The sequence below is a fragment of the Brassica napus genome, chromosome A3 (assembly GCF_020379485.1).
Source record: "Brassica napus cultivar Da-Ae chromosome A3, Da-Ae, whole genome shotgun sequence".
NCBI lineage: Eukaryota > Viridiplantae > Streptophyta > Magnoliopsida > Brassicales > Brassicaceae > Brassica > Brassica napus.
In genome coordinates, this window is record NC_063436.1 from 8,136,897 (window position 1) to 8,159,065 (window position 22,169).

At 34.3% G+C, this 22,169-nt stretch overlaps 6 protein-coding genes across 10 annotated transcripts; 1 reads left to right on the forward strand and 5 right to left on the reverse strand.

The window, feature by feature from the left end:
- Positions 1-358: 358 nt before the first annotated feature.
- Positions 359-1,200, reverse strand: LOC106437808 (dormancy-associated protein homolog 1). Of its 2 annotated transcripts, none has more exons than XM_013878794.3 (3): positions 1,023-1,200; positions 724-922; positions 359-628 (listed from the first exon to the last, which is right to left on the reverse strand). In XM_013878794.3, the coding sequence occupies exons 1-3, from the start codon at positions 1,183-1,185 to the stop codon at positions 592-594; spliced, it is 399 nt and encodes a 132-aa protein (XP_013734248.2). In that variant the 5' UTR covers positions 1,186-1,200; the 3' UTR covers positions 359-591. The 2 variants fall into 2 exon arrangements, with proteins under 2 accessions (XP_013734248.2, XP_013734249.1); XM_013878795.3 differs by having other exon boundaries at positions 724-916; positions 1,023-1,161.
- A 1,294-nt stretch (positions 1,201-2,494) lies between these two features.
- Positions 2,495-5,753, reverse strand: LOC106437805 (protein FRIGIDA-ESSENTIAL 1-like). The gene is made up of 4 exons (XM_022715930.2): positions 4,375-5,753; positions 4,079-4,157; positions 3,762-3,967; positions 2,495-3,672 (listed from the first exon to the last, which is right to left on the reverse strand). The coding sequence occupies exons 1-4, from the start codon at positions 4,490-4,492 to the stop codon at positions 2,495-2,497; spliced, it is 1,581 nt and encodes a 526-aa protein (XP_022571651.1). The 5' UTR covers positions 4,493-5,753.
- A 35-nt stretch (positions 5,754-5,788) lies between these two features.
- LOC106437807 (acid phosphatase 1-like) lies at positions 5,789-7,495 on the reverse strand. The gene is made up of 3 exons (XM_048775200.1): positions 7,056-7,495; positions 6,773-6,982; positions 5,789-6,122 (listed from the first exon to the last, which is right to left on the reverse strand). The coding sequence occupies exons 1-3, from the start codon at positions 7,451-7,453 to the stop codon at positions 5,945-5,947; spliced, it is 786 nt and encodes a 261-aa protein (XP_048631157.1). The 5' UTR covers positions 7,454-7,495; the 3' UTR covers positions 5,789-5,944.
- A 718-nt stretch (positions 7,496-8,213) lies between these two features.
- On the reverse strand, positions 8,214-11,159 carry LOC106443479 (ras-related protein RABA1h-like). Its single transcript, XM_013885039.3, has 2 exons — positions 9,759-11,159; positions 8,214-9,038 (listed from the first exon to the last, which is right to left on the reverse strand). The coding sequence occupies exons 1-2, from the start codon at positions 9,977-9,979 to the stop codon at positions 8,603-8,605; spliced, it is 657 nt and encodes a 218-aa protein (XP_013740493.1). The 5' UTR covers positions 9,980-11,159; the 3' UTR covers positions 8,214-8,602.
- A 975-nt stretch (positions 11,160-12,134) lies between these two features.
- On the forward strand, positions 12,135-16,999 carry LOC125605487 (putative nuclease HARBI1). Of its 4 annotated transcripts, none has more exons than XM_048775209.1 (3): positions 12,137-14,156; positions 14,356-14,702; positions 14,831-16,999. In XM_048775209.1, exon 3 carries the CDS (start codon positions 15,619-15,621, stop codon positions 16,882-16,884), a length of 1,266 nt encoding a protein of 421 aa, XP_048631166.1. In that variant the 5' UTR covers positions 12,137-14,156; positions 14,356-14,702; positions 14,831-15,618; the 3' UTR covers positions 16,885-16,999. The 4 variants fall into 4 exon arrangements, with proteins under 4 accessions (XP_048631164.1, XP_048631166.1, XP_048631163.1 ...); XM_048775206.1 differs by having other exon boundaries at positions 12,139-14,156; positions 14,356-14,697; XM_048775207.1 differs by lacking the exon at positions 14,356-14,702 and having other exon boundaries at positions 12,135-14,156.
- Positions 17,000-17,171: 172 nt separating this feature from the next.
- LOC106443480 (WUSCHEL-related homeobox 9) lies at positions 17,172-20,210 on the reverse strand. Its single transcript, XM_013885040.3, has 3 exons — positions 19,254-20,210; positions 18,327-19,133; positions 17,172-18,049 (listed from the first exon to the last, which is right to left on the reverse strand). The coding sequence occupies exons 1-3, from the start codon at positions 19,378-19,380 to the stop codon at positions 17,808-17,810; spliced, it is 1,176 nt and encodes a 391-aa protein (XP_013740494.2). The 5' UTR covers positions 19,381-20,210; the 3' UTR covers positions 17,172-17,807.
- Positions 20,211-22,169: the final 1,959 nt, after the last annotated feature.

Sequence of the window (22,169 nt, forward strand, 5' to 3'; positions counted from 1 at the left end):
AATCACTATCATAATTTATTCTCAACACGAATAACTCATCTAACCATTTATAATTATCTTTTCTTATAAAATGGATTAATGGTAAGAGACCCACTACTCAACCAGAGTTTTTGTTAAATTAACTCATCTAACATTCACATATTGATGTATTGTTTGAATCTTCTTATTTGACAAGTATATACTATAGTCTATAATTAAATCACTATCGGAACTGCTTCTTGTCACACTAACTATGGTTAAAATTTTGTCGTATAATAATGAAATGAGACCCCACTAATTAACCATAGTTGAATTAAAAGTTCAATAATGCTAACCATAGTTGAGTTATATATTATCATCTTTTAGTTGGAATCATTCGAAGCTAAAAGTTAAATATATCCATTACCAAACAGTAGAAACATAACACGAGACGAGAGGACGCATTACCACCGTTAAAAACAACCCAGATGGTGGAAATCAAACGGTCACTAGCAACAACAAAGAAAGAAAAATAGCTTGCGAACACTGCCATAAACTGAAAATAAACACGTGGCTAATGGAAACATGATATACTACATCACCGGCATGTCACTCCTTCCTCTCGATCTCGGCTCAACGGTGCTGGCTCCTAGTATCGTCGCTGTACAACCTGCGACGCACAACGGTTAAGACATCTTAGATCTGATCTGAACTGTGCGGTCAACGACCACAAAACTCTAGATATTAATAACAAAGTTTGCGTACCAGTCGTAGACGGTGGGAGCGTTTGGGTGAGAGGGCTTGTCGAAGAGGTTAGTACCCATTCCTCTGGTGGCGATGTTACTTCCTGGATGAAACACACTCCTCCACACGTTCTCTTTACGTGCAGATCCTGGCGTCGTTGGAGTTCCAGGACTCCCGGCCACCGCAGGCATAGCCTTGCTGCTGCTCCCTTCTCCTACACCTTTTCAAGATCACATAATTAAATCATATATATACGAAGGTTCAGAACTGCTTAGTTACCAAAAACATACATATGCATGCATGAATATATATGTGTATACCTTTGATGTCAATAGGTTGGGCGTTGATCTTGTTGCGGAGGCGGCCAAGGCCATGCTCCGGCTTAGGTCCAGCTACAGTTTCATCCCACATCTTGTTTTTCTTTTTCTTTTGTTTATTAGTAGTGAAGGGTGTGATGTGCTTAGTGAGGCTTCTGCATCTCATTTATAGAGAAATATCTTAGCTTTCACCCATAAAATATCTAGAGAAATAAAATAATAATTGGCAATTCTTTAAAAAAAGATCAAAGGATTTTTTTTTTTGTATTTGCATAAAGTAGAATTTATATATCTATGACCATTTTGTCTAACAAAATAACGTTAGCCTAAATACTAGTAACATATTATTTATTTTATCTTTTTGTAACTGACCATATTATATTTTTATATACCACATATGGCAGTGGATTTGCAATTTCTCAAATCTTATTTTCCATTTCCTAATTTTTGTACAATTTCTTTCAGCTTTTTTGTTTTATCAATTAATTCTCATTCATTTCCTTATCTAACTAATTAACCCAAATAATATTTTTCTTACTACTTCAGTGCCTTCAACCCATTTTTCCTTAGCGAAGTAGCCTTTTTAGTAGCATATACGTCTCTGGAGATTTGGAAATTGTAACTTCCAGTGCGTCAAATCTAGAATCAAACACACACTATCCTTGGAAATTAGGGTCTCGTATCCTATTTTAAATTGTATAGTCAATAAAACGTATACTACCTTAACTTAAAACACCATTGTTGTAAATAACTGGAGTGAACAGTGAGGAAGGAGTGTGGAAATACATAAAAATGCGACATGTGGATAGAGGAGATATGGATAAGAAAGAATGAGTCATGAAGTAGGACCCTGGAATCAAAGTATCTAGTCTTTTGTGGAAAAGTATTATAGGAACAGGCAACAGCAAATGAGACGTATTATAGAAGCGATAATGGATGAGAGATTATTGAATGAACATGCTATACAAACAGTCACAAAGCTAATCACAAACAAAGAAACAGTCAAGATGATCAACAACGTACCCCAACATCATTCTGTTTCTCTATCTTTCCCCCTTCATCTGCTTCTACAGCAAACACCAACTAGACTAATATTTATAACTATATATACAGGCCTGTATATATAATATAAGCACATCTCTGTGACGTTATAATCAATGAAAAATAATCCATTATCTTTCTAAGTTGATACGTTGTTTCTAAGCATTAACCAAGCTTTGATAAGTTCTACAATGTATACACATCACCAGTTCCACCTTTCTTCCATTATTGGTAAGGATTAGAATGGAGATTCAAAAAAATTAGGTGCTAAAGTCCTAACTGAGAAAAAGAATAATGACATAATTCACAATAATATCATTAGCTTGCCCTCATGCCACCCATTTAAAGTGGCGTTTGTTTTGATGATATACTTATGGTTTAGGTTTACCATACTTTTCGACATAACCCTGCGAATGAACAGAGGAACTGTCAGATTAATGCAAGACTTTACTAAGTTTTTTTACTGAAGTGTCTAAGAAGAAACTCGCCTCAACAAGCTTCACAATCTTGGTTGCAGACATACTAAGATACTGATCAACGGATGCTGAGTCAGTCGGCACCTGATGGGACTGGACAGCAGCGCTGACTATCTTTTCAGAAGCTCTTTTAACTACCATGTTATGCACTTCTTTGGTAAGACGGCCTTCGCGCCACAACGGTTTCACCATTTCTTTGATGGTTTCCACAACTGCAGTCCGGAACTGTCTCAATGCTTTGGTCCCTGCGTCTGACCTCGCTTCACCATCTCTCTCATCTGATTTCAACACCTTTTGATGCGAAGAGCCGTCACTTCTACGCCAAGATCCGTGCCCTGCAGGTTTGCTTCTTTTTAAAACAGATCTATTCTCTGCAGAAACTTCTTTGCTTGGTGTTGTTTCATCATTTTGATCAACAACCGAAGTAGCCACCCCCTCCACCACTCCATGTGCTTCCAAATTCTTCGTCGCCATAGATTCTTGATACTGATTATTGCTACATGAACTGTTTTTATTATCACTAGCAGATTCATCATCTTTCTGCTGGCTGGACTTTTTCTGTGCATATCTCCCTTTACTTGACAATGGAGCAGTAAGAGATCTGTCTTGTGGATTCTCTATATCCGTGAAAGGATCGTAGAGGGCATCAGAGGAGGGAAGTATATAAGGTGGAATTGTGAAAGATGCTCGAAAAGGTTCAGAAGGTTCCCAATCATGTGAATAAACTTTCTTGTTGTTGCTAGTCCTGTCGCCTTCTGTATCTTGAACGGATGAAACAGATATAGCTTCCACCATCGGTGGTGATCCGGATCCATTTATATCATTTATGTTTTCACAGTTCCCCAATTTAGAAGCATACTGATTCATAGGAGTAGAACTGAACAATGATCCTGTCCAGGCAGGTCCAGAAGATCCCATGTCTGTTTGTCCATAGGAAGTGAGAGAAGCTCCATGTTCTTGAACAAAACTGCTTTTCAATGGGAAGGAACTAGTGCTATTAACAAACACATGCCTGTCCTCAGTGAAAACAGCACCACCCTTTGGTAGACTCCCTCTTTCCATGTTTCCCAATGAAGGCATAAAGCGTATCTCGTGATCACCTGATGGGTTCACCAAAGATGCTACACCATTTTCGCCTAACAGGGGAAATACAAGTGAAAATAAGTCACTGGTTGATTCAAGAAGAGAACTTAAAGTCACCTAGAAGCAATAAACAATCCAGTACCTTCAACAGACTGGATACCACTGGCTCCAGCCATATGATTCACCCACTGTTGCTGGCTAGTGCCATTCGTGTTCTCCTTCACATGAAGAAACCTGCAGGAGATCCCATTATCACACCACCCTTGACCAAAAAACTTGCAGGGAAGTGCTGCACGTTTCTGTTCTGGTCCATTCACCAAAGGAAAGCTTGGCGCCGGAGCAGGAAACCTGAGAACAGAATCTGTAAGTATAAAAAGCCTGTCTACCCACCTCTCTTCCTAACTTAGCTTCAGTAAAAAAAAAAAGGCATTAAGAATGAAACTTTTTGCTATAGTAAACCTTGACAAAAGCATGTCTTTTGCTTCTCCCAGCATAGTATTATTCTTCCCACTGTTCTCATCTAAATGCTTCTTCACATCTACACGTAACAAGTCAAACCATGAGATACTACAAACAAACGTTAAATTCAAAAACTCTTTTCTTTATTCTAAAACAAGAACTATGCATGTATATTCTCTCTCTCTTGCACACGACCCTTCTTCTTAGCTCATCATCAGAACAGAGTTTCAAATTACAATTGTGAAGATGTGTTTGTGTCAATTTCAATTCACGAGCTTGAAAGGAAAATCACGAACCGTTCCGGGATTGGGAATCGGAAGGTTTAGCGAGCAGCAATCCAGAGTCTCCCGCAATTGTACGTTGTACCTGCACTTGGACGTCGTCATCGTCAATGTCCATGTCGGAATCAGACATCTCGAAGGTGTTTTAAGTGGCAAGTTTCCCGGCGAGCAAAGGTGGTGTAATTGGTGCGGCGTGATCACGAAACTAAGCTCAGAGGATACGTTTTTGTTAGTGCTGACTATATCGAGACATATCGTTGATACAAATACGTTACTGTTTTGTTTCATGGGCCTTATTAAAATGTACGGCCCAATATTATAAATATACACTAATATTATGTTTATATGGATAGTTTATAAATTTTTTGATAGTTTTAATGGTTTTTATCAGTTTAATAAATTTGAGATTCAATCAGGTTACATGATTTTCATAGTCGAATCATTTGTTTGATTCAATCCGATTACGTAACCAATTCATGGTCGAACCCGGTCCAATTATCGGGTCGGTCTGATTTTTAAAACACGGTTCAAGTGATTTTGTTTTACAACATTCCCATTTATTTATAGAAAATACAAATCAGTCCATCAAATTACAATTACGGCTAGACAGAAAAACGAGTGTTGTAACAATACTTTTGTTGGTGCATCAAGAATTAGAGAATGTATTCTCTTACTGGTGTTACCTATCAACCGTGCCCTCGAAGAGGCGGGTTTCGCTTACGCTTAGGCTTGAGAGAGAGTCGTCGTAGTTGACATTCTCGTCGTAATTTTTGTTATTTAAACTGATCTTCATTGTTGTTGTAGGTGGGGGTTCTGTTAAAAACTTTCAACCTAATAAAAAAAAAACCATTCTTGCAACGAAGCGACCAAGTTTACAAAATCCATCAACTTGTGACGTCCGAAGGTTAGCTAGCAAGTCATCTTCAAAAACAAATCAACTAAACATACGAACTTACTTAAGCCTCACGCAAGCAAACACACATAAACCTAAAGAACACTAGAGAGCAACATATCCCTCATGCCATTTAACTCTTTTCCCTGTGAATTGTCTTTCAATAGAATCCCATTTTGCCCTTCAACACAAGGGACACCCATCTTAGATGCAACAGCCGTGGCATCATCCCTCAATGGGAAACCAAACAGCCTGCACATGACTGTGAAGATGTAAGATGTCTGCTCTGAAATAGTCGCTGATATAATACTACCTAGAATCTAAGCATAAGAAATTCATTCATGAATGCCTCTAAACCTATAATATTTTGGAAAGTTTCTAAATTATACTCCTTCTGTATACAAAAAATTGATCATGAAAAATCAAGCCAGCACAATATATAACAAAGTTCCTCCCTTCACAGGTTGTATTTAAATTACACTATATTAATTTTTTACATTTGATTCAATCTGCAACGTCTCAAATATATCGAAACTCGGAAGATATTCTTAAACAAATAAAGCATTGAAAACATAAGCCATTAAAAGGAGAACGTTGTTCATTTAAGGCTGGTTATTTTGCGGCCAATCACCAAGTTCTTTCCTACGTTCTTATTCTGACATAAATTATAAAATTTCATGCAAAAGCCGATGATCAAGCAATATAGTATATTGGATTTGGGACTTTGAAAGAACGATCAGCTACAGCAAAGCCTTGCAGGTCGCTCCATTGATCACCAGTATTTCCATGGAGTATGTAGCCTTTCTTAACCATTCTTGATCGCTGCTCTGATTTGTACTTTACAGCTGCTTTACCTTGATCTTCGTGACCCCTACATTAAAAACAATAAAATTCATTACTCTATCTGTTACTAAAAGTTTTTTTTAATAGAATATTCACACACTAAATGTAAAATGATGATTGCAATAAATTTTATTTTATTTTTACTAAACATTTTCTAATAATTATTAAACAATAATATTTAATTAATTTAAATATTTGTAGTTAATAAATTTTTAGAAATATACAACTTATTAACATTAATTACAAAAAAGTATTTTAAAAATCTAAAAACCCTATTTTGTACAAAAAAATATAGAAAATTTATCATTTCAGGAACAGAATGATTAGCTGTTTTCTCATGAAACCCGTTTCCTAAATCTACGCTAGGTGGTAAACAATTTTTTTAATACCGGTAGAGATTTTAAAACCATTGTATACACTTTTTAACAGCCAAGTATTGCTTATAGTAGTAAGCTTTACTCTTCCTAACATATAATTCTTCAAATCACTAGTGACCCTAATTCTCCTTTTGTTTTAGATGTTATATTACCTACACATCATCATATTTACGACATGATTCCAAGACCAATCAACACATAGATTTTGTCTGGTAATGACAGTGATTAAGATTTGAAAATTTACCGTTATAGAAAAGTAATGGACCTAGTTTTTAAAGTGATATTTTGGTATAACTTATACCTCAGGAGGAGATGTTCCCAACCGAAATAACCGGCGTCATGGAGATTTTTCTCGGTAATTCTCCTCTCGGCTTCGTCTCGGCCGGTTAGCAGAATGATAGTGAAACCAATGTTCTTGAGACCTGTGTACAGTTTCAAGCTCGCATCAAAACCTGGAGCTGTACCTTGTACCACCCACTCATGGAACTTCTTTGAGTTGTACGGCTCAGACCTTACTCCACCAGAAACAAATCAATAGGTATGGTAAACAAAACCTAAACGGCTAGTAATAGAGAGAGCATTACCCATAACCATTAGCCTTATAGTACTCGAGATTCGAGAGAAGCGTCTCATCAACGTCGAAGACCCATGCGTCCTTACCGTCTCCACCAATCTTAACCGTTTTAGCGAAGGCGAGCGCGTAACGAGCGACTACATTGTAGTCCTTGTCGAACTGGCCTCCGTTGTAATAGGTTTCAAGGGAGCTAACACATTTGGATGGAACCACCTTCCATGTTCCCGCATTGTTGGTCTCGACGGCCAACCTCCAGCTCTCGCAGTAGGAAGCAACGGAAGAGCGAGACTCACCATTGACCGGACGCTTAGTGGAGGACAAGACGCGAGAAGAGATGGCCGGACTGATTAAGACGGTGAATAAACCGAGGATAAAGAACGAAACCAAGCTGTTACGAGAACACGCCATCTTTTTACAATCTTTTTGTGTTGTGCCCGAGATGATAGAAGAAGATGGTTGAATGTGAACTTAAAGTATCGTATACACCACGTGATTTTTGTTGTGGACGTCGGATCAAAAGCCCATGTGCATTTACTTTGGAAAACGTCGACGTTGCTAAAACACAGGCTGGACCAGATATGGTAATCTCTTGGGTAAGTAAATGTTTCCCAAAAAAGATAAACTAAACTTCAATTACAAAATAATGTATTTCGTTAATTCTAATTTACAATATTCCTCGTTTTACATCTCTCTAATTTTTGTCATTATTTTATTCGAAAACGTAGCCCTCTTGCTAACTAATGATTAAGAAATCATGTGTTCAACTACAAATTCATATCTAATACTTTTTCGTAAAAATGCATGTTTTTGAAGAATTTTTTTTTTCGAAGGTACATTTTTGTATCCATCGAATACATTTCTACCAATTAATAATAATTGATTGTAAACTTCAATAAATTCATTACATTTACAAAAAAGAAATTGTTGGTTTAGAATTACGGAAAATAAATAATCACAAAAGTTATACATTTAATACTAAAATTTAATATGTTTTGTTAACATGTGTGAACTTTTTTAAAGGTACATCATTTTGAAACATAGTAAATATTTATATCTATAGAATTATTTGCGAAGTCGAACTCTCACGTTAAAAGATAAAGTGGTTTATGAACACTAAAATGAACAATACTAGTCGTCTATGAACAGAAAAACATCTTTGGAGGTTTATTATGATAAAAATGTCACTTTGAAGGTTTAAAGTGCTTGTCAAAAAAGTTCAGTGTTTAAAGTGTTAGAAAGTGACATTCTGAGTGTTTACAATGCGATTTTCCCAAATAAAAAGTGATTCTTTATTCCAATTGCAATATCAAAGTTTCCACATTTCTTTTAACCTGTAACGTTTCAGTACATCAAAAGAGATTGCTTACAAAAAGAGAGTAAAAGCTCGTTTATGCACATAGCCGATCCTGGACATATATAAATGAAACATTAGCTTTGAGCTACCAAAATTTTCCAAGTTAATAGATAAAATATAGGTTCCTAAATTAGAAAAAGAAACAAGTTTGCAAAAGATTTTACTAAATTGTTTAAGACCCTTTAAAATTTCGAGGCCGGCTATTATGTCGAGCAGCAACCCGCTTTCTTGACCGCTGAAACATCATCTCTGCTTCCAACATTAATCACCTGTCCTTTAGGCAAAGCAGTGGTTGGATCAGCTCCACCTTCAAGAGCATTCTTGCTAACGACTCTGTAAATCTGAGTGAGAACCTCTGTGAAAGCGCTTTCGACGTTTAATGCTTCGAGTGCCGAAGTCTCCATGAAGAAAGTGTTCTCTCTCTCTGCAAAAGCTTTCACTTCTTCAGTCGGGATGGCTCGAAGGTGACGCAGATCAGATTTGTTACCTACTAGCATAATCACAATGTTTGCGTCTGTGTGGTTCCTTAACTCCTTTAGCCATCTCTCAACGTTCTCGAATGTCACGTGCCGTGTTACGTCGTAGACCAATAACGCACCAACGGCTCCTCGGTAATAAGCGCTCGTGATGGCTCGATACCTGATTGCAAGTAATAGCTAAGATAATGCAACACATACGCAAAATGTTGGCCATAAACTGTTATTATGGATTAACAATTGGTTTTGGTAAGCTTTTTACATTTTTGATTTCTTGGTTTTAAAGAAACTAAAACCAAATAAAATGCCACTTTGTATTAATTTTGATTATATATGTATCCTAAGGTATATAAATCAAGAAGCTTAATAATGTTTATGTAATATTGTGACATCAAAATTTTCTTCAATATAAAATACAGATGAAGTTCGATTTATTATGTTCAATTACACTAAAATGTATTATGAACAAAATTCCACATCAAAAGTTGAAAAACATCAATAATATATAAAAGATAGAACAATACACCTATAATTAATCATTTTAAATTGAAAACTCTTCTAAATTTTAATATGGTATCAGAATCCAATCCACCGTATCCAACCAGATCAATAGATAATATTGCCGAAATTGACTCATATATATTTACCCAAAAATTTGACATATTAGAAGATATATTAAGTAATATGAATCAATCTTTTATCAAAAAAAAGAATCAGTCTGCTTATAATTTTTTGTTAAAAAATTTATCCAACTTAATAAAATGGTGTCGGTTTTAGATAATAACCAATATAGCTAGATAAAATAAGTTGGATTTTTGTCTAATTATGCATTTGGATCTATTTTACTTTGGTTTGGTGTATATGTCCACCTATAGTTGATTACCTTTCTTGGCCCGCAGTATCCCATATTTGAGCTTTGACAATCTTGTCGTCGACTTGAATGCTCCGTGTGGCGAATTCGACGCCAATGGTCGAGCGCGAATCGTGGCTGAAGTCGTTTTTGGTGAATCGGGAGAGCAGATTTGATTTTCCGACACCGGAATCTCCTGTTAACACAACTTTGAACAGGTAATCATAATCGTCCTCAGATTTGTATGCTCCCATGTTTGGTCGATACCCTTTTGTTAATATAGCGTTTTTCTCGGAGAAACGTATCCAACATAGATTTTTTGGCTGTTCCAAGAACTTTGGATGACAAGCAAAATCTGAAGTCTTTGTTCTTAAAATTAACAAAATCCGAAGTCTTCAAATGGTATTCTTTTTGGGTTTAGTTTATTTTATATTTTATTTATATGGTATATCTTTAACGTTTCCTAAATTGGAGAAGAGACCAATATTGTTTACGAATGTTAAATTTGAGATGAGACCAAGAGGCTTCAGAGAATCAAGGACACTCCTCTATTTTACTTGTCTTATCAATTTTGGAATAGTCTATATATATCTTTATGTGTGATGATCTATTGCTTAGGCTTTCTAGGATTTTTTCCCTCAAAATGAGTCCTATAAATATGGAAATGAATATATTTGCTAACGAAAATAAAATTTTGACTAAGAGCATTTCTAAGAGACATTCATACCCTCAATTTTTGGGTTTTTTTGCTCTCCAAAAAACTTTCAAACCCTCAAATTTTGAGGTTATACTATTTAAAACATCAAAATATTATTTACTTTCAGTTGAGTCCTTATAATTTTGTAACTTACATATAGTTGTACTAATATTAATTTTTATCACTTTAATCTTTATAACTGTATTTCACCTAAGTATTCAAATATGTTTTATATATTATTAATGCTTAAAATATATAAATATGTTAAAATAAAAAACTAACGTAAACTAATATTATTTAAAATAAAATTATTATTTCACACAAAATTATATTATATTGAACAATATCTTATAAATTAAAGATTAAAAGTATAAGAATATATATTCTACAGTCAAAATTTGCTATCATAGCAGGATGATCACGTTACTAGAAAAAAATATCGCATGATATAATGACAATGTGCATTATATTCTACAGTCAAAATTTGCCATCATAGCAGGATGATCACGTTATTAGAAAAAAGTATTGCATGATATAATGACAATGTGCATTATAATGCATAACATGATAATTGAAAAGTGACGTGATATCAACATACCGGTTAGATGGCATCAAAAGAAACCGTTGAAATAACGAGAAATGAAAATACTCGATTCCAAGAGTTTTAACTCGTAATCTTCAGATAAAAATAAATAAAGAAACTCATTTTTTACTTTGAAATACCTTAATTGAACACTATGGAAATACAAATATGAATGTTTTGAATTTTTATATTTTTATGAATTAATGTGTGTGTTTATATTATTATTTCATGTATTTTTATAATAAACTGCATTTATAAATATTATTTTTAATATTTTAACCCGTATGTATTATTTAGCTACATAAAGTGTAATATTTGTAATTAATTTATATTAAAGTTAATGATTAAATTGCAAATTATATTCCATTTTAAAGATAAAGTTGAAGTTTTTTTCTTTGAGCAACCCGTTCTCAAACTTTCATTTTGAGGATCTCTTACCCTCAAAATGAGGTTTCTTCTTGGATATGCTCTAAATCAAAATAAAGATATAAATTTATTGTGTAAGTGAAACTGGTGAAATCCAAAGTAAGATGGGTCCTGAATATAAGATTAAGTTCATAAGACCTTTATTCAAAAACAAGAAAATATCTGAAAAGTGAAAACTATTTAGGTGATTACCAAGTTATACTAGATAATTTGATTGATGTCATACAAAAGAAGAGATTTAATTACCAAATCTAATAGTAAAAAGAAACGTCCATTTATTGTCTTTAATTCCAATAATACAATGTCAAATAGTAAAACTAATCAAATGAAGAAAAATAATCGTCCATCTATTCCCATTTTCATTCTTAAGACTTTCATGCTTCAGTATTTCCTCTAAAACGCTTAAATGCCATAAGGGTAGATTATAATTAGAAACAGCAACCACTTTAAGTGAAAATGAACTCACATTGTTATTGTTACATAGTTTAAGATAATATTGTCAATACTTAAGTTAAGAGTCTGCAAATTAATTCTCAAAAACGACAAACTTTTTTCTTTCTTTTTTAAAAGTGACAATTTCTTAAACAAAAAAAGAAACTCTCACCTCTAAGATCTAAATCATTGTAGAGTTATCAATTTAATACCTTGGGCTATATAGAAAAAAAATAGAGAGAGAGAGAGAGAGAGAGAGAGAGAGAGAGAGAGAGAGAGAGAGAGAGAGAGAGAGAGAGAGAGAGAGAGAGAGAGAGAGAGAGAGAGAGAGAGAGAGAGAACATGGAGTGTGTGTCATATGAATGTGATTCATGATAAGGAGAACGAGTTAAAATACTGTTGTGTCAGTTCTGGACGTAAGAAAACTTTGTCCCACTTGTTGGTGAATCCACAGTCTATCTGGTCAACACTCTTACTAACGTAGTTTTCATTGTCTTTTTCTTAGCTTTCTACTTTTTTTTCTTTCTTGTCAATTCATAGGTTTCTATTTACATTCTTCAACGTGAATTAATTTTCATGACGACTTTTTAATTTTTTTTTTTTTTGTAAATAACGACTTTTTAATTTTGCGACCGTAATTTATCTCTTTAAGTTCGAAAAAGGGCAATCGTTCCTTTCCAAACATGACAATATAGATTTGGTTTCGTTATGATATTATTTTGATACTGAACATCGTCTCCCCCAGTGTTTTTTTGCTAAACATAGTTGCTATTGTTTTTAACTTACGCATGGGTAAAGATAACGCCAAAGCGACAAAATGAAGGAAACAGTCAAACAGTAGAAAGTAGGACCATGTTTTTATTGAGAAACATTTGTGTGATTTGATTTACATTTTCATTATGCACGTTTTTGACATCTGATTTGATCTAACAAAGCCCCTACCTAGCTAGACTTCCTTTGCATTCGAATACAGTTTTTACTAGTATTTATTCTCCTTAATTACCTAAAATATATGTAGGTTTTCGTATACTCCATTGCAATGCAGTAACTTAAATATTACAATCATGAGACAGAGTTAAAACTTTGAAGCAAAGGATCATATCAACTTGACTGTCAAAAACTCTGTTCCTGACTTTGATATGTTACGTATTCCTTTGTTGCAAATTAATTTGTAGGGGGGTAAATAATGAGATTTTATCTTAGCAAAAAAATAATAATGAGATTTTATCATTATGTTTGGACATCTAAAAACAGTTATAGCGATTTAACATATATGGTTATTCACTTATTTGTTTGGACAATATTTCTACAGTTTTAACATACGGATCTTAATAGTTTAAAAACATTTCCAAGGCAAGTCTCTTGTGTGAGTATTAATAAATTGAATGAAAATTAACAATATTGTAGATGGCAATTTCAGATAAAATTTACTCAAATATATCTTAAATGAAAAAATTAGAATAATTATCTCAATTAAACTAAATTTCCTACATTTTATAATTACAATAAAAGTAACTATATATATATCACTATCATTTGGTTGAAAAGGAGATTAGGTTCTGTAATAATTATATTGACGTACTAACGTTTTTAATCCCCGGGATTAAAGTGAAGTATCACCTCACGTGGATAAAGACTAACTTCCACACTTTCCGCAGGTAAACCTTATACCACATTCTACTCTAAACACTAAAAGCATGACCTACTTTACTTTCACATTGGGCAATGTGAAGCTTCGACATTACTCATCACCATATTAGCCCATTGTTTAACAATTCTTCGCATCTATAAAAGATCCAGATGAAGAAACAAAAGCATTATAGATTTTATGAAATCAATAAGAAACGCACACAACAAAATATTGGTCAACAATCTAACGAGAGCGTTTTGTGAATGTTATCCTAAACTCATACATCACACCATCACAACAGGTAAGTGAAACCAATATTTTTTCAAATGTTAACATTTAAGCGTCCGTACGAGAGATAGTTAAAGAAAGAGACACGTCTTAGAGCATATGCAACGGAGGCACGTTGGGAGTCCTTAGCAGCTAAACCGATGGATTATGCAATTTTATAATAATATTTTGGTTAAGATAACTAAGGATGAGTCCGTAGATAAGGAGCTTAAGGAGTTGATCCTTGTGCACGTGGCGGAGGGTGATAGGGCTGGCTCGCATATGTGTTTCGTTTTGGAAAAAAAAAATTCATTCAACCGAAGGCGGAGAAAAAAAAAACAAAGCTCTCGACGAAAAGGCGATATCTTCGATCGTGTTCTTCCACGAAGATCCAAGGTAAATCGAAGTCTTATGTGGTCGATTTAATGATTAAACTAGGTTTTATGATGTTATCGTCTCAATTTAGGGTTCGTTTCCGTTTCAATCGATTTGGGGATACATTCGATTTAGGGTTTCCAAAAAATTTAGGGTTTTCAATTGATTTCCGGTTCTTTTGGCTTCAACTTATTCAAAACGTTCTCGGTTTCAATATAAGGGATCTTCGTATGGAGCTGAGGAATGACCAGAAATGGTGCTCAACCCATGTTTCTAAAGACGGTGGGAAAGACAAGCGAAAACATGTTGTGGACGTTGATAGAGAAGATGAAGTTGGAGAACCTGAGGCTAGACCAATGGGTGTCAAAGCTGCTAAAGCTGCTGGGAAGAGGAAGAAGAATGGCAAGGAAGAAGAGATGTCACAGCTACAGGCCATATTAGAGAAGAAGGATAAACTTCAAAAGCAGAAAATTCTGGATCGTTTACTTGCCAAGAAAGATCCTCTCTCTGAGATGGAGTCATCTCTAAAACTGAAACTTATGGCTGAGATGTTAGGATGATAGTAAGGTTTTAATGTGTGTATTGGGTAGTTGCTTTAGTTACATGTGCGTATTGCTTTTGTTACATGTGCGGTCTGCTTTTGTGCGTTGTCCTTTTCTGCTTTATACTAACTCTCATCATTTGTGTTGTTTCAGGTTCAGCAGTAACTCAAAAGGACGAAGTCACGGAGTTGTGAAAGTTGTAGTACCGCATGTGAGCCAAGTCACGGGTTCTTGTGTTTCAGTTTAAGTATCTCTCTTTGCTTCTTTAGATAGTTATCTCTTTTGCTTTGTTTCTCTGAACTCGAAGTTGTTTCCTTTTCTTCTCTTTTGCTGCTACTATAAAATCTTGTTGTACTCTGGTGGCTACAACTCTCGTTGCCACAACTGTAATCTCGAACAAGTTGTAATATCGGTCTGATTAACTGCTTTCACTATTAGGTAACTGCATTATTATTCCTTTTTATGATTCTCTTATATTACATAAAACTTGTATCAAACTTGTATCAAAACTTGTAGTACAACTTGTATTAAAACTCGTATCAAAACATGTATCAGAACTTATAGTATTAAACTTGTAGTAAAATTTGTATTAAACTTCTGTCAAATTTGTATTAAACTTCTGTCAAAAACTTCTACTAAAATTTGTTTATAAAAACTTGTATCAAAACTTATAGTACAACTTGTATCAAAAGTTCTATCAAAACGTGTATTCAAACTTATAATTTCAACCATTGTTTTAACTTGTGTGAAATTATTTGAACAAGGTAAAATTAAAGCTCCTAGATAATTTGAACTAATATATTGTACATTAATTGAACGTGAGATTGGACGAAATGTATACAATATTTTTAATATATTAAAAATGTATACAATATTTTTATTTCAACTAATATATTAAAAATGTATACAATATTTTTATTTTTGAAACAGGATACATAGAAATGTCTTCATCTTCATCTTCTGAATTCGAAGAGAGATTGGACGAAGTTTTCGATGAAATATTCGAAGATACTTTCAACAACATAGTGGAGGCCCAATCCATACCGCAAAGAACACGTGCTTATGTTGAACGAAACCGCGAAGGAGGACACGACCGCTTATGGAATGACTACTTCAGCGAAGATTGTACATTCGCCCCACATTTATTCAGACGCCGTTTTCGCATGAATAAGGATTTATTCTTGCGTATTGTCCATGGCCTATCAGAGTGGTTTCCATTCTTTCAGCAAAGAAGAGATGCAACCGGGAGGTTGGGTCTTTCTTCTTTACAAAAATGTACGGCAGCAATTCGTATGCTTGCTTATGGTTCTGCGGCCGACACGGTTGACGAGTATCTCCGACTTGGTGAGAGCACTGCACTTTCTTGTTTACATAATTTCACTGACGGAATAATACACTTATTTGGAGAAGAGTATCTACGACGACCCACACCGGAGGATCTTCAACGACTACTCGATATTGGAGAGAAACGAGGGTTTCCTGGGATGGTCGGGAGCATTGACTGTATGCATTGGGAGTGGAAAAATTGCCCAACCGCTTGGAAAGGACAGTACGCACGTGGATCATCAAAACCGACTATTGTCCTAGAGGCTGTAGCTTCACAAGATCTTTGGATTTGGCACGCCTTTTTTGGTCCTCCAGGTACATTAAATGATATTAATGTCCTCGATCGGTCTCCTGTATTTGATGATATTTTAGAAGGTCGAGCTCCCAGGTTAAGGTATGTGGTCAACGGACACATGTATAAGTTGGCATACTACCTCACAGACGGTATATATCCCAAATGGTCAACATTTATCCAATCTATCCCACTCCCTCAATCTCCGAAACAAGAGTTATTTGCTAAAGTGCAAGAAGCAGCCCGAAAAGATGTGGAGCGGGCTTTTGGAGTATTGCAAGCTCGGTTTGCGATTGTGAGAAACCCGGTTCGTACCTTGGACAAAGAAAAGATAGGGAAGATTATGAGAGCATGTATCATACTACACAATATGATAGTTGAAAATGAACGAGATGGTTACATCCGGTACGATGCAGACGAATTTGAAGAAGGAGACGTCACCAGAAGTTCAGAGGTCGAAACCGAGAGGCCTACAAATATGAATAATTTGTTTCCCAATCGGAATGATCTTCGTGATAGGCATATGCATGAACGATTGAAGAATGATTTAATCGAAAATATTTGGAACAAATTTGGTGATGAAGATTAATAATTTGTGTATCTTTTCCTTTCATCATTGTATCTTTATTTTTAGTTATAAAATTAATAAAATTTCAATTTCAATTTAATTTTTTTTTTTTTTTGGCTAAGGACTCCATCTTCAGACACACCATTGTACAAACATTTTTTATTCCAATCCTTAACTATTCAAAAAAAAAAAAAAAAAAAACAAATTAAATAAAATAATGCTAAGGACTCATTGGTGGAGCACACCATTGCATATGCTCTTAAATTCATCTTCAAACCATTATCTCCCACACGGCTAGATCTGCAAAAGTAAAAAGGATACCTGAAAATTAATCATACACAATAAGTATACACTGTATGTACATACATGCATGCACAACCTCCAAAAATGTTACTAGAATTTATACTACAAAGTCAAAAGACACGAAGGCCAAAAAGGGAAAAACCAATGAATGCTCTAAAGAAGCACAATGTGTGTCCGTGTGTAACTAAATTACATTGAGTCAACATTGTTGACCTATGCCAAACAACATGTCTCTCGCATGCATTTATCCATTATAGATCCCAATGAAGAAATAAACAATAGTACTGTAGATCTGTAGACGAAGTTTATATAACCATTAAATAATGATTTCTTTTACTAGGAGTATAATCTAACCTATAATAGTATCTAGTTATTAAAGTGAATGTATAAACATTAATTAATGTTGCATCTTCAGGTATCTTAAATCTCTGTACACTAGGAGTATAATCTAAAGTATATCTTACTGGTTTAGAAAAATTTATTTTTTCTAAATAAGTATGTATTTCTATAAGGAAAAATATCGGATTTTGAGGCTGTTATAAATACGGGTTTACAGATTTGTAATTTTTCATTCACATAATAATAAAAAACCTTAAACGGATATAAGTTTTTTTGCTCTCTTTTACTTTCTTCGAGTTAATTCACTTTTGTTCACAAAAATTACTCATCTGAATTAGAGAAACTAAGAGAGGAAACAAAACCAGATAGTAGGAGGCTCCATGTTGAAGAGGCTGAAGTGCGACGCCATATTCATCAGTGACAATGGGCTGACCCGCAGAATTGATGAGAACAACCTCTTCTCCGAATGCATCTCTCACATTGAACGGTCCGGGGCTCACTTCAAACTCCATTTCGTTGATAAACACCCTTATTCTCGTGCACACTGCTTTCGATTTAGCCAAGGTTATCCCATTATTTCATGTTAGTATAATGACTGTATGCTAACACTATCTATATATAGAAAACCTCAAACGGGTATATAAAGAAATAATCATTTTACATACTAATAAACAAAGTTTTTTGTAGATTTATATTGATCAATGTGTCCCTTTCATTGTTGACAAACAATTAATGTATTTAGATTGTTGAGTAGAAAATTAAAGATATGTAAATAATGAGTCTTTTTTTAGAAGGGAAATAACATTATGTACTCAACTAACCTTGAACTTGAAGCTGGTCCGAAGTTGATAATACAATATCAAGAGGATCTGAGGTTGTAGTACTAGTAGTAGTAGTAGTTGAAGTAGTTGGAGTAATTGGAGGAACATGAAGAATGATGTTGTTGTTGTTGTTGTAAGAAGTGATTTGATGACTTGTAGCAGCGTAAGGTTGTGGCTGCTGCAACATCTTCATACTCATTTCTTCATCTTCTTTATCACTCAAGTGCTGTTGATGATGAGTTCCATAACTAGCATTACCGTTCATGATCTCGCTCAAGAGATATCCGGTACATTGTTCCACCGTTGGATGAGCCGGTTTATGTTGCTCAATCATATCACCGGAGAGAAATCCTAATTGGGATGAGGCGGTGATACCTCCAAACGCTCCGACGGTGGAAACCGGGAAAAGAAACGCATCTTCCGATGGAAACATCCCCATCATTTGACCACCACCCAAAGAGAGATTAGTGTTGTTCTTGTCCTTGTTTTTGTGGGGTTTGGTAGACTTGGAGGAAGATGATGAGGAAGATGAAGGCTGCGGTTGAGGTTGGGGTTGGGGTTGAGAGAGGGAGTGTTTATGGAGGAGGCGTAGTTTGTATTTGCTACGAGACTTGCGGTTTTGGAACCAATAGAAGACGTTGGCGTCACCAACTTGGCCGTATTCTTGAAGCTGAGCCCTAATCCTTCGAATCTCCTCTCTTGGTGGATTCACCATCCCTGAGTTGAAGATTGCTTCAAGTACACGAATCTGCTCTGGCTTCGGATTCCATCTTGGTTTTGGCTCTGGACTCCTCTCCACCTCACACCCTTTAACAAATCACATCTCATCAGATTAGAACTAAAACCAAAAAAAAATTATCTTGAACAAAATTATCAGAAAGTTTTGGGTTTCAATTGCTAAATATATATATGGAAGTATAGAAGGACCTGAGAAGGGAGAAGATCGGTGGGAAGCAGAAGAAGGCAAGGGAGGAGAGTTGATGTCGTGTTGCCATTGATGGTGATGAGGTTTGGATTTGAACATGCTTGGCCAGTGTCTATTCGAGGAAGCCATAACTGATTTAACTCGATCCAAAGAAGACAGATATATGCGTATGTATATGATGATGATTGATGGTGATTATGATGTGATGATGATGTGATGTGTCAAGAGGGAGGAGGAGGAGTAGAGGCAGGGAGCAGAATGGCTAATGGGAAGAAAATAAAAAATGTGAATAGGGCAAAAGAGTTACGGCCTCTTTTTCTCCATCTTATTGTCTCTCTTCACCTACCCAACCTCTCTACTTACTTATATTCATCTCGTTTACCTAATTTAATAGAGTCTCGTTCTCTGGATATATGATGTTTTCTTTCATCTGTATGTGTTTAGTAAAGACAAACTTTTATGAAAATACACTACTCTTGTTTTAGGATGCAAAAGAATTAGAGTAGGCTATATATCCTACAAACATAAAATATCATAAAATAAAATATATAAAGAAATAATTTTCTTATTTTACACTGTTTATTATAAACTACACCAGTCAAAAAGTATGTTCTAATCGCATTAAAAATGAATTTAGCAACTGCATGTAAAGATACATTATTTAGGGTCTTTGATCTGTTTTAGATTCCGAGGAGAACTTTGACATTTTAGAATTGAATCCAATTTTGCTTGTCGTCATGATTTGAATTACTTTATACTAGGATCCATGCATGTAAGAAACTAAGATTTGTTTTAGGTGTTACATTTAGTTAGTTCGATTTTGTATGGCGAAATGTGTACTACTATAGCAGGAATAAAAACTTAAAATGCTTATATAAATTGCCTAGGGAATACTCGATCCGTTTCAAAATTCATATTTAGAATTTTTACACATAATAAACAAATTAATTTTAACTATAAATGCATTATTTTTTGTAATTAACTACTCTCTCCGTTCCCGAAAGTAAGATTTTCTAAAATTTTTACGTTTATTAAAAATATAATAAATGTTTACAATTTATTTTTCAATACAATTTCCAATAACTATCCACCAATAAAATTTAATCAATTTAAATATTCAAAACTAATGTTTCTCAAAAGTATACAAAAGTACCTTAAATATATATATAAAATTTATTTTTGTGTAACAAGAATAAACTCTAGAAAATCTTACTTTCGGGAATTGATGGAGTATTTTCTATAATATTTTACCAATAGAAGTTTAATCACATCTTTAAAGTTTATAATTTACCATATTACATAATGAAAACTATAATGAAATTTTTTTAAATGTATCTTTTGGAAACAAATTTTTAAGAAACATGAATAATTTAATTTGAAACAGATTAATATTTAATAAGATAACAATGTATTGTGACTAAAACAGTAAGAGATCGGGGAAAACTCAAAGTATAAATGCAACCCCATGCCTATCTTTCTTTACTATAGTTCTTGCATTGAAATCCAAACTGCTTCTTCACTTCAATGTTCAAACGTACAAAGCCAAATTTCTTCATAAATAGAAGCAACAGACTATTTGAAAGTGATCCGTATGTTTGGTTCTGAACTATGATTTATCACTTTTATTATTTTCTTTATTATGACATCTCAAAAACGTTAAATAGAACCAGACAGAAAGATCGTAATTTTACTTCTGTCCTAGAACTATATATTCAATACTACTATAAACTGTGTTTTTATTTTAAATTGAATGTAAAATTCTATTCAACCAAAACTAATTTTTACAACATGTGTTGTTTTAGTTCGAGAGGGAGAAGGTTATTTCATACAGATAAAGGTTCGAGCTTAGTTATTTCCCTTGATATTTTTTGTTTGTTATTCATTCCCCATCCTTTGATGCATAGAAAATTTCTCAGTCACGTTTGTGTTTATGGCCGTAATTTCGGAGCGAGAGATGTTTTTATTGGATGTGGGAATAGTGGTTCGATAAACCAAAGAAGTTGTGTGATGTAATGTAATAAGAAATTTTGAGAGGTCAGGATGGGTGGTGCAAGGTGGTATAGTAATTGCAAAGAAATTAAGGTTGTTTACTTGGATTGACTCGAGGGTCTTTTTGATGATCGTTCCCATTAATAATGTACTTTTAGTAATTGTTAGATATTTTTTTTGAAGTATTAGAATTCTTTTCGTATGCCGTTATTTCATAGTTAAACGAAATGCGAACATTTATCTTATCAACAACAATGGTACGGTGAGTAGGGTGAAAATACTGTTTATAAAGACTTATTTGAGTAGGGTGAAAATAAACCAAATCATCATGGCGGAATTCAGATGTGCCCTCGTACGGTGTGCAACACTCTCCGGGGGATCTAGAAATAAACATTAACTGCTGTGTTGCATTCGTTTCATTGAGCATGACAAATTTCGAAATGAATAATTTGTCGCATTGGTCACCATTTCTTGGTTCTTTGCAAAAATGAATATGTTTATCCTGCGTTGCCCAAATGGTAATGTCATCACTCTCTAAATTCTTCTTGTGTCGTCTGTCGTGGAACATTATACGTGTTAGTAAAAATTTATTTTCTTTGTTGAAAATAAATTATTTTCTTTGAATTATTAGTAAAAAATTATTGGCGTCACGGAGGAACCCTAGATTTCAGTGGGGTGTCTAAACAGCAATCAGTATGGGATAAGTTTGATATATTGGGACCACTACAAACGAATGAAAACCTTAAAGGCTCAAAAAAAGTACATACAACTTTTTACGATAAATAATTGGATTTTCTTTCGTGAACATCTTTAAAATACATTCTATAATTTCAAATGTGAAGTTTTTTACTTTATGAAAAAACTTTAAATTTAAAATTTTGAAGAGTGAAATTATATATTTGAAGTTTCAATACTCAAAAGTTCAAATT

Coding starts and splice junctions, on each gene's coding strand:
- LOC106437808 (XM_013878794.3), bottom strand. CDS start 1,185: ATGAGATGCAGAAGCCTCACTAAGCACATCACACCCTTCACTACTAAT. Junction 923..1,022: donor CCAACCTATTGACATCAAAG/GTATACACATAT, acceptor GATCTTGAAAAG/GTGTAGGAGAAGGGAGCAGC. Junction 629..723: donor GCTCCCACCGTCTACGACTG/GTACGCAAACTT, acceptor TGTGCGTCGCAG/GTTGTACAGCGACGATACTA.
- LOC106437805 (XM_022715930.2), bottom strand. CDS start 4,492: ATGTCTGATTCCGACATGGACATTGACGATGACGACGTCCAAGTGCAG. Junction 4,158..4,374: donor CGATTCCCAATCCCGGAACG/GTTCGTGATTTT, acceptor TGTTACGTGTAG/ATGTGAAGAAGCATTTAGAT. Junction 3,673..3,761: donor TGGTATCCAGTCTGTTGAAG/GTACTGGATTGT, acceptor TTCCCCTGTTAG/GCGAAAATGGTGTAGCATCT.
- LOC106437807 (XM_048775200.1), bottom strand. CDS start 7,453: ATGGCGTGTTCTCGTAACAGCTTGGTTTCGTTCTTTATCCTCGGTTTA. Junction 6,983..7,055: donor TATAAGGCTAATGGTTATGG/GTAATGCTCTCT, acceptor TGGTGGAGTAAG/GTCTGAGCCGTACAACTCAA. Junction 6,123..6,772: donor TGGGAACATCTCCTCCTGAG/GTATAAGTTATA, acceptor TTTTTAATGTAG/GGGTCACGAAGATCAAGGTA.
- LOC106443479 (XM_013885039.3), bottom strand. CDS start 9,979: ATGGGAGCATACAAATCTGAGGACGATTATGATTACCTGTTCAAAGTT. Junction 9,039..9,758: donor GATACTGCGGGCCAAGAAAG/GTAATCAACTAT, acceptor ACTTGCAATCAG/GTATCGAGCCATCACGAGCG.
- LOC125605487 (XM_048775207.1), top strand. CDS start 15,619: ATGTCTTCATCTTCATCTTCTGAATTCGAAGAGAGATTGGACGAAGTT.
- LOC106443480 (XM_013885040.3), bottom strand. CDS start 19,380: ATGGCTTCCTCGAATAGACACTGGCCAAGCATGTTCAAATCCAAACCT. Junction 19,134..19,253: donor CCGATCTTCTCCCTTCTCAG/GTCCTTCTATAC, acceptor GATTTGTTAAAG/GGTGTGAGGTGGAGAGGAGT. Junction 18,050..18,326: donor GGACCAGCTTCAAGTTCAAG/GTTAGTTGAGTA, acceptor AATCGAAAGCAG/TGTGCACGAGAATAAGGGTG.